The sequence below is a fragment of the Balaenoptera ricei genome, chromosome 19 (assembly GCF_028023285.1).
Source record: "Balaenoptera ricei isolate mBalRic1 chromosome 19, mBalRic1.hap2, whole genome shotgun sequence".
NCBI classification, from domain to species: domain Eukaryota; kingdom Metazoa; phylum Chordata; class Mammalia; order Artiodactyla; family Balaenopteridae; genus Balaenoptera; species Balaenoptera ricei.
In genome coordinates, this window is record NC_082657.1 from 51,046,188 (window position 1) to 51,063,900 (window position 17,713).

The following is a 17,713-nucleotide window of genomic DNA, read 5'->3' on the forward strand; positions in this document are numbered from 1 at the left end:
CTGTCACTCTCTCTACCTCGTCAGGATACTACCTTCATGAGAGGAACTGGGGTCATGGCCAACTCTAGGGCTTCTACTGGAGCCCGAGCGCCACAATTAGAGAGCCTGCATGCCAAAACTAAAGAGAAGCCTGCACTCCACAACTAGAGAGAAGCCTGCGCATGGCAATGAAGATCCCGCGTGCTGCAACTAAGACCCAACACAGCCAAAAAAAAAAAAAGACAAAAGACATCAGGAGCAGGTACACATGGTAAATGCTTTATTTTCATATTAACATTAAAACATAAAACACAAACATTAAAACACAGAACATGAACAGAGATCCCACTGTCCGGTTTTCAAAGCAGGTATAAGGACATATACAACAAGAAAATATTTTTGAGTCTGCTTAACTCCAAACCCTCAAATGCGAAAACAAACTTAGAGCCAGGGGTGAGGGAACATGGTGGGGCAGAGTCTGGGTCTACAGAGGTAATCTCTCCTGCCAGGCAGAGGAGAGCGGGGGCAGGAGCAAAGTTTTTTTCCTTTGGAGAAATCAGTCACAGTCCCAAGAATTTGCTTCTAAAACATCTAAATTTACTAGAGGAATGCAAGGATTGGTAAGACATGAGATTCTTCCAACTTCCCTAGTAATACAAGTCCCTTGGTTCCTACACTTGGGGGGATTAATCAGCATCAGCTGAGTGTACTTCAACATTAGTCAAATCCTAACCCTGCCCTGGGTTCTGCCCCTGCCAAAGACAGAGGCAGCCAGGGCCTGACCACTTGCATCCTCTCTGTTATCTTATCATTGGCTGAAACCAGATGAGCTCTGCTTTTTCATTCAAATCCTTCTCTGCCAGACCTGGCAGTCATTCTTAATCATCAACATATCAAAAGGAACACCTCCTCTAGAAAAGGGGGCTCTTTCCCAGGCTCTGGAAACTGGCTTTTTGAAAGATGTCCTTAAATAGGAGGCCACTCTTTAAAAGCACAACTAGAATGTGGAACTCTGGGGAAATCTACTGCAATAACCCCTTGCTGGTGAGAAATGCTGGAAACAGTTCAGGAGTTGACCGGTCAGAACTGTTTTAAAATAAAAATGATAAAACTTATACATAAAATAAAATAAAATTCCTATTATTTAAGAAAATCACACTGTTAGCCATCCTGCTCCCAAGAACAAGGAGCACACACCTTGAGATATGTTCTGTTGTGGACAACAGTTTAGCAGAGTAGCCTTTGGCAAAGCAAACAGATATAAAGTGAGCCCTCTATTGGAGAAAAGTGCAGCTCCCAAAGTTGGACAATCCAGGGCTGAAATGAAAGCTGGTGGGCATCTCCCTGCAAACCACATAGGCCTCCAACCACTATTATCTTCCTGAGAATAACTGTTTTACTAACAACACTTTTTTTTAAAGTTAGGAAGGGAGGCAAATCAGAGGAACTTGGAATCAAACATCAGTTTCACCTGGGGGAAGGATTTAACCTGGGAATTCTAAACACGCTCAAGAATGGCTCCTCACTCCAAGGGGTTGACTTTATTCAGAGAGAGACTCTTTCAAAATGGAAAACACAAGTCCTTCTTTTGCTTTCAACAGCAGTCTGAGTAGCTTCTCTTTTGTAAGCCTCTCTTGGTTAGCCCCTTGCTCCTGATCTCTCATACTAGAAGACTCAAGTAAGAGCTCTGACATATGGCTCATCTTTTCCTAGTGAGAGGGACAAAGAGTGGCCTTCAAAGCATTGGCTTATATAAAACCAATCCTGAGATCCTAAGCTGGCTAGAAAAAAAAGTGAGTCTTCCTCACTGCTCAAACAACTGGTCTCTCTCCTTGACTCCCACAATGTGACGAACTCCGTACACTCGGCATTAGGGAAGGGTCTACAGCTCATCAGCCACCACCATCACTGGGTTTACCAATATCCCAGCACTGCACACCTGAATATTACTGTTCCTGCCACAAAGCAGACCAGATGTGCTCTACCACACACTTCTGTAGGGATGAGACCAAGTTACTAAAAGGTTATCAGGCCACAAGGTCAGAAATAGATCAAATCCTTTGGAAGATTCTACAGTGCCCTCTTGTGTTCAACTAAAGATTCTTTTGCATCCAGGCTGCATCCAAGCAGCATCAGGAAGATGGTTAGTCCCTTCAGGAACATACGCATTCCCAAGTCATATAGCTCAAGTGACAAGACCACTCTGGTGGGATGTCACATCCTCTGGAAATGCTTGGTGCACACACATATCCTAAATGACTTCTGGGAGGATACTCTCCGAGGTTCGGCAGAAAGTTTGATCAAAAATATTGATTCTCAACGAAGATTCATGAAGGCTTTTACCCCCAAGAAATGTATAATGTGATGGAGTACCAGTCACTGACTCTTTTGATGGACACTGAAAATACACAATCTGTAGTGCTTTGCTGACCTGGAGTCCTAGAATCATACTAACCCAACGGAACCACAATCCCAAAAGTTCTAGGCCACAGACAATAAGCACAGATCTTGCTCAGGGCTGCCAGGTGCTAACAAACATTTAACATTAACCAGCAGCATGCCCGACAAGTTTCAAGACCATGGTCACTCCCACCTATGGATGTGGACCATCTTCTCCGTTAAGGTAGCCAAGTAGCTGTTATGGTTCACCTGAAATGGGCAGATGTCCAAGACAGGCTGATCAGCCTGCAGTTCCTGCAGCAACGAGCCACTGCCAGCATCCCACAGCTAAAAAAGAAAAGCAGAGACAAAGGTCAGCTAGGTCCCTTCAATTCAGCTAGGGACTTGCATTCTTTATCATCACACAACTTTGAAAGCACCGCAGAGACAGCATTGCCTGGGGAGCAAAACAGACTGTCCCTAACCTTCACAAGGTTGCACAAAGCCAACACATCTGACATAGGTCACGTATGGCCTCACCTACTATAATCAGCAATTAGTCTACCTGTGAGTGGATCTGAAAACCAAGCCTAGTATTCACCGCTTCAATCTATGTGCCAAGAACTCTTTTAGGGAAAGAAGGGTCAACAAGACAAGAAGTCCCTGTCTCTGCCCTCATGGAACCTATATTCTAACTGGTGCTTTCTTCTCCTTTAAAAAAATTTTTTATTGTGGAAAAAAAAAATTAAAGTAATAAAAAGTACAATAGTACAATGAGCCATCCATCACCCAGATTACTAAGCTTTTACCATACCTGCTTTATTGATTTTATTTTTTTCTTTGGTGACATCATGTCATTTTACCCTTACATACATAAGTATACATCTCTAAAAAAAGACATTTTCTTGGGACTTCCCTGGTGGCGCAGTGGTTAAGAATCCACCTGCCAATGCAGGGGACACGGGTTCGAGCCCTGGTCTGGGAAGATCCCACATGCTGCTGAGCAACTAAGCCCGTGCACCACAAATACCGAGCCCGCGTGCCACAGCTACTGAAGCCCGCACGCCTAGAGCCCGTGCTCCACAAGAGAAGCCACTGTAACACTGTAATGAGAAGCCTGCACACCGCAATGAAGAGTAGCACCCGCTCGCCACAACTAGAGAAAGCCCATGTGCAGCAACAAAGACCCAACGCAGCCAAAAAAAAAAAAAAAAAGACATTTTCTTACACCTCAGTGTCACTATGCCTAACAAAATGAACAATAATTTATAGTATTCTCTAATACCTAGTGCATAATAAAAACTTTCTGATAGTCTCTTTTTATATTTGGTTTGTTTGAATCAGGATCCAAGTAAGGTCCACATTATACTTGGTAGTCATAAATGTCTGTTTTTTTTTTTTTTTTGGCTGCCCTGGGTCTTTGTTGCTGCGAGCGGGGGCTGCTCTTCATTGCGGTGCGCAGGCTTCTCATTGCGGTGGCTTCTCTTGTTGTGAAGCATGGGCTCTAGGCACACGGACTTCAGTAGTTGCAGCACGAGGGCTCAGTGGTGGCGGCACGCAGGCCCCAGAGTGTGGGCTCAGTAGTTGTGGCGCAAGGGCTTAGTTGCCCACGGCACGTGGGATCTTCCTGGACCAGGGATCAAACCCGTGTCCCCTGCATTGGCAGGCAGATTCTTAACCACTGGACCACCAGGGAAGTCCAATAGTCATAAATTTAAATAAGCCTCTTTTTTTTTGGCCACACCACATGGCATGCAGGATCTTAATTCCCCAACCAGGGATAGAACCCATACCCCCTGCAGTGGAAGCACAGAGTCTTAACCACTGGACTGCCAGGGAAGTCCCAAGCCTCTTTTAACCTAGAGCAGATCCAACCTCCCCACTTTTTTTTCTTCTGCCACTGACTTGTTGTGGAAGCAGGATCAGTTGTCCTATAGAATGTCCACAACCTAGATTTGTGTGTTTGCTTTCTGTACTATTACTTAACTTGTTCCTCTACCCACTGCAATTCCAGTAAATGAAAGCATTAGACTCTAGAGTGGTGCTATCCAATATGGTGGCCACTAGTCACATAAGGCTCTTTTTTTTTAAATTAATTTTTATTGTAGTATAGATGCTTTACAATGTTGTTAGTTTCTACTGTACAGCAAAATGAATCAGCTATACATATACATATATCCCCTCTTTTTTGGATTTCCTTCCCATCTAGGTCACCACAGTGCATTAAGCGGAGTTTCCTGTGTTATACAGTATGCCACATAAGGCTCTTTACATTTAAATTAAATTACATAAAAATTTTACAATTAAGTTCTTCATTCACATTAACTACTTTCAAGTGCTCACATGGCCAGCGTGACGTAATTGGACAGTGCTGCTCTATGGGTTCAAGGACACCACACAGACGGCATCGTGTGCTTCATTTTGCCTAACATCAAGAGGCAAATTATTTCTGGTTAACCCACTTACAGTGATGCAAAGGTTGATCAATGTATTCAGGTGGTGACAGGCTGACCCCTGCACTGTAAATTCATCCTGAATTGATGAAGCTGATGCCTGATCAATTATTTTATAGAGGTTTCAGTAGCACTTCTTTTAAAAGGTTCACAATATGGCCCATGAGACACTATAGCTCACATAAAAAGAGTGAGGTCAATCTAAAGATATTGGTATGGAAAGATATCCAAAACAGGAAGTTAAATAGGAAAGAGCAAACTATAGAATAGTATGTATCAATAAAGTGTGACTTGTGTAAAAAATAAACTAAGCAACCACACATATACACGTATGAAGATACATGCAATTATGGAGAACTTTGGCTCTTTGCTTTATATAAGTCAGTATAAAAAACTGACAGACTACTCACCAGGGCAGAATTTGACACTTCATCCCCAGTACACACCAGGATGCTGCCATCATTCTCTGGATTTTGGAAAATGGCACTTTTGGTCAGTAGTTTGCAAGTGGGTCCCCCACGGAATGTTTGTACAGAATGGCAGGAGCAGATTGGCTCTCCAGCATTATCCAGCTTATAGGACATCTCCATGAGTACACTTCGTAAGGTGCTGTGATTTTTATCTATGAGACAGAGAAATCAGTATTGATCCATGGGGATGGTCCAAAGAAATTAACCAAGTACATGAACTTGGTTACCAGTTAGTTGAGTGGAAAGGGCACAATTTTATCAAACCATCATGAATAGTGACAGAGCAAACATAACAAGAACAAAATAATACATCACAAATGAAATTCAGAACCCTAGGCTAGGATGAAGCAAGTTATCTACAATAGGTTTTTGTATATGAAGGAAACAATTCTGAGAATGAGCTAGCCTTTTTAGGAAAATCACTGTAACCGGCCAGACCTCTGTTTGGGTTTTTGTCTTCCTTAAGGGTTCTGACTACAAGGTTTTTTCCTTCCCCGAGTCAGGACCCCATTAATCCCTGGAACTGTACATATAAAGTGAAAGCATATTATTACAGAAGGGGAAGCACATACAAGTGGTTCTGCTGGGAGGCAAACAAAAGCTAGAGAACAAAATGGGATCCCCAAGCTTTCTAAAGTCATAGCAAATCCTTGGAGATAGAGGACCTAGATGACTAAAACCAAAAGGGAAAGAAGAGTCTGCTGAAGCAGCTTCTCAGCTCAAACAAAACTTAAAATGCTTAGGTCAATCCACAACTAGCAGAAGTATGAGCACTTTAATGACTATCTCTTACAAAACAGCTGCCTGACCATCAATATAGCTCATCAGGAATTTAGATTCATACCTTTCAGCTAGGAAGAACCTGTGAATTTTAGCATAGTTGGTCGTCAAGGGTTGCAGTCCTGGTTCTGGAGGCCATGAGAAGTTCAGCTGGCTAGGGCCACTACGGTTGTCCATCTACTCTTCACTGACGTGTGTTGGCCCCAAATAAGGAAGAACAGCTAATAGCATAGAGTCTGGGTTCTTTACATGACTCCCCTTATCTGGGCCTTTCTTTTAAGTGAAATGAGGGGCAAGTAGAAAACATGACACTGATCTAAGGGTAGCTCAGTGGCTTCAAGAGCAGGTCTCCTCATTCCACTACTGTCTTAAGTCATAGGGGCTCCTAAAGTGGCTGATTCACTTCCAAGGAGTACCTGGCCAAATATGTCCCAGTTCACACAAGTGAGGAAAAGGGAGGCAGGCTCTGTGGAAGAACCTGGGGCCACTGTCCTCACTGTAGTAGCAAGAGCTATTAGTCTGTGAGGGGCTTACCAGTACCCCCTGAAGGCTAGGACAAGCTCTCCTTTTCTCCCCTCTACCAATCTGCTCCCAAACAAACCACAGGTCCCACGAGGACATGCCAACAACACTCACCAGGCCTGTAGGTCACAAGACAGTGCCGGGTGCTGCTCTCTGTCTGAAAGTCTATGCAGCCCCCAGGCTCCATGGGCAGCACATGAGGCCAATGAGTAAAGCCCATTTTCAGCTCCCAAAAGGAAGCATTCTCCAAGCTTCCAGCCAACACCCCACCATATGGAAATGCAGCCGAGGCAGCTCTGGGTATGTATGACAGGGATACCAGCGGGCATCTGAAGGGAAAGAAAGGAAATTATGCCTCACCTTCCAATACTTGGATTGCTCCAGACCCCACTACCAGGAGCCCTTGAGGACTTTCCTAACTCTATAGAAAAGGTTAAAAAACTTCTGAGGGTGACTATCCTCTCACAGCTGATAAAACTACCAACCCACTCTGCAGAAACAAAAGAGCATACATATAATATTCCACATTCAGTTTCAGAGGGGACACCACATGCTCTAAAAGCAACGGGAAAAAAAAGGACTAGGAAATTTAAAAGTATAAGATTACAAACACAAGAACTGACTGGCGTGAAGCTTCTGGAAATGGGGTTAGCCACATACACAAGAAAAGTCAGGAAGGAAATTCAGCTTATACATCTAATAAACTAAAGCTTCCAAGCTGTAGTTGACAGACCCCCTCAATTAAAATCCAGCCTAGGGAATTCCCTGGTGGTCCAGTGGTTAGGAATCTGTGCTTTCACTGCTGTGGGCCCAGGTTCGACCACTGGTCAGGGAACTAAGATCCCATAAGCTGTGTGGCACGGCCAAAAAACAAACAAACAAAAAAAACAGCCTAAAGCAACTACATTTTAATTCAGAAACAGGATTGTTTCTTTAGAGATTTTCTAAATGTCTTTCTGCAATCATATGACCCAGACTGCATGCCAAGAGTTCTCTCAGAAATATTAGCCTACAGACTATGTTCCTATGAACTCGTTTCTGCTGAAGCTGCCAAAGTGATCACGTTGCCTGCTTTGTTTCATTTCCTTGTCATAATGAAGCTAACCTAAGCAAACTAAAACAAAAACAAATACATATTCTTCCCTTGCTATTTGCTGTATTTTATTGTCTACGTGGATCCTCTACACAGACGGCAGTCACCTTGTTTGCCTGAAGTTCGAATTTGTATAAACTTGTATCAGTCACCTTCAGGCCCATGAACCACATCACTGAAGAACGATTCCACTCAACCCAAATGAAACGAAAACCCCACAGTGTTGAGGCTAGGTTTCAGTAAACAATTATTACTATAGTGATATCTTTATGTTTAGATTGCTCTACCCCCCTTTTTGTACACTCTGAAGAGCCAAAGTGGTGCTGGTGGCTACCCATCCTCAGAACCTGGGCCAACCTCACAAACCTCCCAACTCTATAACTGGATTATAAATGGATAAATCATAGTAATATGGTATCCTTAGACCAAGGTGGTCCAGCTGTGGATTAGGGAAGTTTTAAATCACTTTTTATTGGGCTGCTCTTTACTGATCTCTTCCTATGTGTTAGACATGTGTGTCTATTAAAGCAAGACGGTGCTAACCACATTTCACAGATGAAGCTCATAACAGGCCAAGAAATGTGACCAAGGTCACACAGCTCATAAATGGTGGAGCTGGGCTCTGAACACATATCTGATTTCATTTTGGCATGTTGGGTCAATCTGGTTATATTTGGTACCAGAACTTTCTACCATATGAACTATCATGAACACAAACTCTAAGGATCTTACTGATTCTGAAGTGAGAATAGATCAGTGGACTCAGAGAAATGCCCTCTGTTAGGAATTCTGATCAACTGTGAAACACTCTCAAAAGACAGGATTAATACAATCACAGTCTAAGAGAAAGCTGTTACCTACAGGTGGCTCCCTACCTAGCTTTCTGAGGTACTAACTCCTGGATATGAAAGCTTGTGTTTCGAAGGTCATACAACAGAATTGAACCGTTGACCAATCCAGCATACATGTAATTGTTTTCATCAAGACACCAGCAGCAGCTCCAGACAGGACGTCCAGTATTATAAGTCTGGACCACAGTATTTGTCTCCAGGCTGTGGAGTTAAAAAAGACTTTTACAACTATGCATTACAAAAATCAAATACAGAAGAAAGATGTAAAGATTATCATTTTAATGATGATCCTTTAAGAACGTAACCACACACCAAAACTATCTGGATTCCCAATTTCCCCTAGGGACTGCCCAGATAACTCCTTTTAATTCCAAAATATTTGTTTTGGGGGACAGGTTTTCCTCCTGAGCTGTAAGGAAGTAAAAGAATAAGTTAAAGGGACAGATAAACAGTACATTCCCTACTCTACCCCTATTACCTTCTCCATAGCTACCTATTACACAGGTAATCAATATTTAATATTGAAAAACTAGAAAATACATATAAGAAAAATAAAAATAAATTATAATCCAATCATCCAGAGGTAGTCATTAATAACACGTTGCTATTTAACCTTTCTTTCTCCCCCTAATTTTCAACATTACTAAAATAAGTCATAGCACATAGATACACATAAAACATAATGGTACATTGATTTTGGGGGTAAAATTAAGCTGAGGCATTCTTGAAAAGTCAAAAGGTATATCAGGCCTGGAGCAGGCATCATGATGTCCCTCAGATTTAGCTGGAGAAATTAAATAAGAAGCCAACTAAGAGACATCTAATCAGAACTACTTTTTTTTTTTTTTAATTAATTTTTATTGGAGTACAGTTGCTTTACAAACTTGTGTTAGTTTCTACCGTACAGCAAAATGAATCAGCTATACGTATACATAGATACCTTCTTTTTTGGATTTCCTTCCCATTTAGGTCACCAGAGAGCACTGAGTAGAGTTCCCTGTGCTATAGAGTAGGTTCTCATTAGTTACCTATTTTATACATAATAGCAATAGTGTATATATGTCAATCCCAATCTCCCAATTCCTCCCACCCCCTTCTTTTCCCCCTTGGTATCCATACATTTGTTCTCTATGTCTGTGTCTCTATTCCTGCTTTGCAAATAAGATCATCTATACCATTTTTCTAGATTCCACATATATGCATTAATATATTTGTTGTTCTCCTTCTGACTTACTTCACCCTGCATGACAGTCTCTAGGTCCATCCACATCTCTACAAATGACCCAATTTCGTTTCTTTTTATGGCTGAGTAATATTCCATTGTATATACGTACCACATCTTCTTTATCCATTCCTCTGTTGATGGACATTTAGGTTGCTTCCGTGTCCTGGCTACTGTAAATAGAGCTGCAATGAACACTGGAGTGCATGTGTTTTTTTGTTTTTTTTAAAAATAAATTTATTTATTTATTTATTTATTTTTTGGCGGCATTGGGTCTTCGTTGCTGTGCGCGGGCTTTCTCTAGTTGCACTGAGCGGGGACTACTCTTTGTTGCGGTGCGCTGGCTTCTCATTGCAGTGGCTTCTCTTGTTGTGGAGCACAGGCTCTAGGCGTGCGGGCTTCAGTAGTTGTGGCACGTGGGCTCAGCAGTTGTGGCTTGCGGGCTCTAGAGCGCAGGCTCAGTAGTTGTGCAACACGGGCTTAGTTGCTCCACGGCATGTGGGATCTTCCCGGACTAGGGCTCGAACCCGTGTCCCCTGCATTGGCAGGTGGATTCTTAACCACTGGGCCACCAGGGAAGTCCCCAGCATGTGTCTTTTTGAATTATGGTTTCCTCTGGGTGTATGCCCAATAGTGGGATTGCTGGGTCATATGGTAGTTCTATTTTTAGTGTTTTAAGGAACCTCAATACTGTTCTCCATAGTGGCTGTATCAATTTACATTCCCACCAACAGTGCAGGAGGGTTCCCTTTTCTCCACACCCTCTCCAGCATTTACTGTTTGTAGATTTTTTGATGATGGCCATTTTGACCAGTGTGAGGTGATACTGCATTATAGTTTTGATTTGCATTTCTCTAATAATTAGTGATGTTGAGCATCTTTTCATGGTTTGTTGGCCATCTATCTGTCTTCTTTGGAGAAATGTCTACTCAGGTCTTCCGCTCATTTTTTGACTGGGTTATTTGTTTTTTTGATATTGAGCTGCATGAGCTGTTTGTATATTTTGGAGATTCATCCTTTGTCAGTTGCTTCATTTGCAAATATTTTCTCCCATTCTGAGGTTGTCTTTTTGTCTTGTTTATAGTTTCCTTTGCTGTACAAAAGCTTTTAAGTTTAATTAAGTCCCTTTTGTTTGTTTTTATTCTCATTACTCTAGGTGGTGGGTCAAAAAAGATCTTGCTGTGATTTATGTCAAAGAGTGTTCTGCCTATGTTTTTTTTTTTTAAATAAATTTATTTATTTATTTTTGGCTGCATTGGGGTTCGTTGCTGCACATGGGCTTTCTCTAGTTATGGCGAGCAGAGGCTACTCTTTGTTGCGGTGCGTGGGCTTCTCATTGTGTTGGCTTTTCTTGTTGCGGAGCACAGGCTCTAGGTGTGCGGGCTCAGTAGTTGTGGCATGCGGGCTCAGCAGTTGTGGCATGCGGGCTCAGTAGTTGTGGCATGCGGGCTCAGTAGACGTGGCTTGCGCACTCTAGAGCGCAGGCTCATTAGTTGTGGCGCACGGGCTTAGCTGCTCCATGGCATGTGGGATCTTCCTGGACCACGGCTCAAACCCGTATCCCCTGCATTGGCAGGCATATTCTTATGCACCCCCCAGGGTAGTCCTCTGCCTATGTTTTCCTCTAAGAGTTTTAAAGTGTCTGGCCTTAAATTTAAGTCTTTAATCCATTTTGAGTTTATTTTTGTGTATGGTATTAGGGAGTGTTCTAATTTCATTCTTTTACATGTAGCTGTCCAGTTTTCCCAGCAACACTTATTGAAGAGGCTGTCTTTTCTCCATTGTATATTCTTGCCTCCTTTGTCGTAGATTAGGTGGCCATAGGTGCGTGGGTTAGAACTACTTTCTAAAAGATAAAGGCATGGAGCACACTCAGATCTGGTGCAGGGTACTTGCAGAGCATGTGAAAGATAAAATGTAGTAACTGAGGGTTACTGATGAGAGCAGTCATCATGGCACCCAGGACAGTGAGTTCCTGGTAGGCATTTCTGTTAGGTACAACGATCCGGGAACAGACAAGGAATAAGCAGTCCCAAGCTAGTATGGTGACTCCATGGTGTCAGTACCAAGGCTCCCTCCATATTGTCATTCTACCAACTCTAGGGTGTTACTCTCATCTGCATGACTTAAGATATATTTTGTAACATATATAATTTTTAAGAAATGGAACACCACTCGTTCTGTTTTGTCACCAGATGTGTCCACTTTTTAAAGCAATACATTTTAAAATCAATGAAGCTGGATCTGAGAAGACAATGCCTTACACATCTCCCATCCCACCCCCACAAAAGCCAAGATCATCATAACACAGATAACTAATTCCCACACTATTCAACCCTAGGCAACCCAGGGCCCATCTTCCCCACAAAGCACTCACCTGGTCAGTTTAATAGTGTTGTCCAGGGAAGCAGAGAGAAGTAAGCCTTTGGATCGACTGCTGAAAGCCAGTCCACGTATCTGTTTGCCATGCACGGGAATATACTGACTGCTTTTCATGTTGGCAGTACTCAACATCTTAACACCAAAGCCTGCCAAAGATACGAGAGAGTGAAACAGATCACTGAAAGTCAATTTAGGACAAAGCAAACTACCATTTCAAGTAGGTCCTTTCTTCACCTTTCTTGGCATGTCTCTGGGAAAAAGCTAGTCGAACAAAGAAAATAAAAATTCCCCGGAGTTCTAATTTATTTTAAAAAATACATTCCATCCCAAATATCTATCAATAAGTGAATGATAAAGCATTGTATATACATACAATGGAATACTACCCAACAATAAAAAGAAATGAACTACTGATAGACACAATAATATGGCTAATCTTAAAAAAGTTATGTTGAAAAAAGCCAGACAAAAAAAGAGTAACACTGTATGGTTCCATTTATGTAAAATTCTAGAAAATATAAACTGATCTTTCATGACAGAACGTGGTTGCCTGGGGATGGGGAGAGGAGGGAGGGACAGGTGGATGATGGATTACAAAAGGGCTTGAGCAAACTTTCAGGGTGACAGATATGTTCATTATCTAGACTGTGGCGATGGTTTCAGGAGTGTATACATGTATCAACACTCACCAAATGGTATATACCACGTTAAGTATGTGCAGTTTATTGTACATCAATTATACTTTAATAATAAAGCTGTTGGGGGAGAGGGAGAGAGAGAGAGAGAGAGAGAGAGAGAGAGAGAGACACTATTCCACCTGAACCACAGATACTCAAGATGTAGAAGAGATAATGAACAATACAGAATGGAGATAAGTAATTTCTGTGTCAGGTGGTCAAGATATGTTACCTTTTTCTGAAACAGAATGAAAACAGATGACATCAAGTATGCTAATCAAGGTATATCATTCCAAGAGAGGAAAAGAAAGCCAAAAACTTGTCCTTTTAAATTTATTTGTTACTCTGTTCTCTTACCAGGTTATGATAATACATTTATTTTTACCAAGTACCTATTTTACCTGAGTTATACACAAACAAAATTTGTCAAATCCTAGATTGAAGATCACACTTCTGCTTCACTAGGGAAAAAAGTGAGAGAAAGTTTACTGTGTTTTCTCCTGAAACAGAATTAGGAGAGCCAGAGAAACAAACACAGAAACTACAGGCTTTAAATCAACAAGGGAACATGAGTATTTGCCTAGTTAATCATTAAAGGAAACAAGAGGAAATTAGCATCATCAGTCTATCAGCTGTGCAGTATGGAATAGACGCATTAAGAAATAAAGGAACAGATCACACCCAATTTGGGGAAACAACTGGAAGAAATAAGTATTTTTCCAATTAATGGGGAGGGTTTTATATGATGATAAATCTTTTTATTAAAATTTTGAATGGGATATAGGAACATTATAAACAATCCTTTTACTTTTCCCTCAACTGGAGCCTCCTGATAGCCTCTCAACTCATAGGTAATATTAGTGAATAGAGAAATATAAGATAATCTAGGGATTCCACCACCAATCCTATATATACCTAAGTGTGGGGGACATAGTTTTGAAGCATTTGAATGTAACTTCTAAGTCGGGGGACAGGAAATCAGGCTGAAGCAAAGGGACCTCACAGTTGGCAGAAATCATATGCTGAAGACAGCAGGAAAAACATCTACAACATTGGGCATGTGAGATTTGGTTTTCAACATTAGGACAACCTAAAATTAAGCTTGAAAAGCACACAAAAAAGAGAAAAGCAGTATAATATTAATAAAATAATAATGTTCCCAAATTCTTTTATTTGGAATTTGTCAGTTTGAACACTACTGAAAATAAGCATTAAATCTTGTTTTAACTTGAATTAGAGCTTGGGGTAGTGTTTTTTCAAATATTTCTAGTCTAAAATGAATCTGTACTTTAGTGGGACATACAGGAATGATGTTCTTATCCTTGGACAACCCACACTTCTAAGTACATATTCTCTCACTTTACCATGGTTCAGTATCTCTACCCTTTTGGTGAACAAATTTACAGAATGACGTCAACAGACAGTACAGATATCTTTGCAGTACCCTAAAGTATCTGTATTAATAGGAAAGTGACTAGGAAAAAGTGATTTGGTGGGCTGTGGACAGTGTTCACCTACTAGTGAGTCCTGGATTCTCCAAGAAGGGAGGAGAGAAATATAGTCCAATAATGAACATAAAAACTGAGGTTCTGGGGACTTCCCTGGTGGCGCAGTGGTTAAGAATCCACCTGCCAACGCAGGCAACACGGGTTCGAACCCTGGTCTGTGAAGATACCACATGCCGCAGAGCAACTAAGCCCGTGCGCCACAACTACTGAGCCTGCACTCTAGAGCCCACAAGCCACAACTACTGAAGCCTGCGTGCCTAGAGCCCGTGCTCTGCAGCAAGAGAAGCCACTGCATCTCTTAAGCCCATGCACCACAATGAAGAGTAACCCCCTCTCGCCGCAACTAGAGAAAGCCCACGCGCAGCGACGAAGACCCAACGCAGCCAAAAAATAAATAAATAAATGTTCCTTAAAAAAACAAAACAAAACAAAAACAAAAAAACACCTGAGGTTCTGGACTATTCACCTGGAAGGAAGGAGGCCTGAGGAGAAGGCTGTGATACTACCAGGCAGCTCAGAGCATCACAGTATGTCATGACTCGGCAGTTTCCTGCTTGAGACACTGTGAATGTCTTCTGGAAATGGTATTTGCGTCGGCTCTGGCTGGAGGGCAGGCTGCTTAGGAAACGTGCTTGGGAACTCCCGGTCAGCTGTGAAATCTGACCCTGATGCTGCACAATAAGTTTTTTCAAGTCCTAAAATGAAAAAGATTTTGTAAATGTGAAGCTTTTTCGTTTGGTATTCCCCTCATACACAATTCCTTGATCTAATACAAGGATATTTCTTATCCTTTACAAGAAAATGTTAACATGTATCCTAAAGAACTGCTGCAGTTTTCACAATATTTCAACAAGCAATTGAAATAGGGAGAGCACAGAATCATAAAGCACTGAAAGTCCTTAATGGTCATTTTGTCTGAAATTCTCATTTAATTGGTAGATTCAAGGAAGTGAAATGACTTAAACAAGTTTTGATTATCAGGTGGCTGTTCAATTTTTAAAAAATTCACACTGCAGTAGAATTCATCATAAAGCATGTATATAAGCCCTAATCAGAAATAAAGACTTGATCATGTTTACTTCCTGAAAAACCTGGTAAATCCTATTCATATCTGAGATGAAACTAAATAATATTTAGATGCCTTCTTAATTCCTACTCCAAAAGTTCTTTGGATTAGAAAAGGCAAACTTACCTGAACATGACTGTGAAGCTTAGTGCATTCCTCAGTGAGGACTTGAAGCTGGAGCCGGCACTGTGCCGATTCTAACTCAGCCTTCTTCCTTAGCGTCTGCTCCTCTTCTAAGGAACTAGAGGGGGAAAGCCAGCAACAGGTGGAGATTAGAAAGACTACAGAAGACTTCTCATCAAGATGACATAGTAAATTCATGCTATGATATACACACTTTGCTGTAAATATGTCATGATAGTGAATAAAATATAACAAGTGAAAAATCTCTCAAGCCCAGAAACACTACAGAAAAGTAGCATGCAGGGCTGAACTCATGAGCCTACTGGGGTGGGTCTCAGTGTTGAAGTAGGCAGTGATGACCAGGAATTTGGCTCTTACTAGGGAATGGGGACCTAAAATGCAAAATGAGGGATTAGAGCCAAGCTCACTGCTTGAGTTAGAACCAAATTATAAAAGAGTAAAAATGACCTGTTAAAAGACCAAGATTATCTACTGGATAAAAAGAAAATAAGGTACTGGTTGTTCATCAGATATTCAAATTAAAGAACACTATAAAAAGAGGCTGGACTTCCCTGGTGGCCCAGTGGTTAGGAATCTGTCTGCCAGTACAGGGGACATGGGTTCGAGCCCTGGTCTGGGAAGATCCCACATGCCACGGAGCAACTAACCCCATGTGCCACAACTACTGACCCTGCGCTCTAGAGCCCGCATGCCACAACTACTGAAGCCCACGTGCCTGGAGCCCGTGCTCCACAACAAGAGAAGCCACCGCAGTGAGAAACCCGCACACCACAACAAAGAGTAGCCCCGCCTAGAGAAAGCCCACGTGCAGCAATGAAGACCCAATGCAGCCATAAATAAATAAATAAATTAATTAATTAATAAATAAAAAAAAGAGGCTGAAGTTAAAAAGACAGAAAGTATACACTAGGCAAATGTTAAAAAAAGACTGATTAGAATTAAAAAGGATGAATAGGCATAAAGAGGAACAATGTGTAATGAAAGGACATATTCACCAGGAATAAAAATCATAAATCTGAATGTTTCAAAATATGAAATGAAAAAAAAGAAATTTCCACTCCAATGAGATAGGAGAGAAAAAAAGATGAAAATTAGAAAGGAAGGGATAAAGTGGCTCTTATAATTCAAGAGAACCCACAAACTATTAGAGTTCAGCAAGGCTGCTGTAGTCAAGATCAAGAAAATTAGATCAACAGCATTCCCCATACACAGATAACTGACTAGTAAATATAACAGAAAAAAATTCATTCGAAATAGCATTCTAACAACAGCAACCTAGGAATAAAGTTAAGGTCTTTAAGAAGCAAAATACAGTTATAAAAGACACAAAAGAAACAGTGAATAAGTGAAAGGATATTATATAATGTTCATAGCTGGAAAGACTAAATTGAAGTACTGGTGCAAGAATTAACAAACAGACCCCAGAACAACAGAGTAGTCCATTCATAATATAGAAACTTAATTTAGGATAGAGGTAGCAATGGAAATTTATATAGAAAGAATATTTCTATATAAATTTTTATTTATTAATTTAAAATTATTTATTAGTTTTTTTTGTTTTTTGTTTTTTTATAAATTTATTTATTTATTTATTTTTGGCTGTGTTGGGTCTTCGTTTCTGTGTGAGGGCTTTCTCTAGTTGCGGCGAGCGGGGGCCACTCTTCATTGCGGTGCGCGGGCCTTTCACTGTCGCGGCCTCTCTTGTTGCGGAGCACAGGCTCCAGACGCGCAGGCTCAGTAGTTGCGGCTCACGGGCCTAGTTGCTCCGTGGCATGTGGGATCTTCCCAGACCAGGGCTCGAACCCGTGTCCCCTGCATTGGCAGGCAGATTCTCAACCACTGCGCCACCAGGGAAGCCCTATTTATTAGTTTTTAAATTATTAATTTTAACAATTAATACAATTGTGGTTATCCATAATACTAGATTTTAGGTAGACTAAAAACTAGTGTAAAAACTAAAACTTTTAGGGGCTTCCACGGTGGCGCAGTGGTTGAGAATCTACCTGCCAATGCAGGGGACACGGGTTCGAGCCCTGGTCTAGGAAGATCCCACATGCCGCGGAGCAACTAGGCCCGTGAGCCGCAACTACTGAGCCTGCGCGTCTGGAGCCTGTGCTCCGCAACAAGAGAGGCCGTGATAGTGAGAGGCCCGCGCACCGCGATGAAGAGTGGCCCCCGCTTGCCGCA

At 41.6% G+C, this 17,713-nt stretch overlaps 1 protein-coding gene across 3 annotated transcripts in view; it reads right to left on the bottom strand.

The window, feature by feature from the left end:
- Window positions 1-237: 237 nt before the first annotated feature.
- RFWD3 (ring finger and WD repeat domain 3) overlaps window positions 238-17,713 on the bottom strand; it is a 42,428-nt gene continuing 24,952 nt past the window's right edge. For all 3 annotated transcript variants that reach the window (XM_059904929.1, XM_059904930.1, XM_059904928.1), the window contains exons 7-13: window positions 15,509-15,623; window positions 14,783-15,011; window positions 12,127-12,277; window positions 8,552-8,728; window positions 6,698-6,912; window positions 5,222-5,433; window positions 238-2,706 (exon numbers count right to left, since the gene is read on the bottom strand). In XM_059904929.1, the coding sequence (XP_059760912.1) occupies window positions 2,563-2,706; window positions 5,222-5,433; window positions 6,698-6,912; window positions 8,552-8,728; window positions 12,127-12,277; window positions 14,783-15,011; window positions 15,509-15,623 (1,243 nt within the window). In that variant the 3' untranslated portion in view covers window positions 238-2,562. The remainder of the gene's footprint in view (window positions 2,707-5,221; window positions 5,434-6,697; window positions 6,913-8,551; window positions 8,729-12,126; window positions 12,278-14,782; window positions 15,012-15,508; window positions 15,624-17,713) is intronic.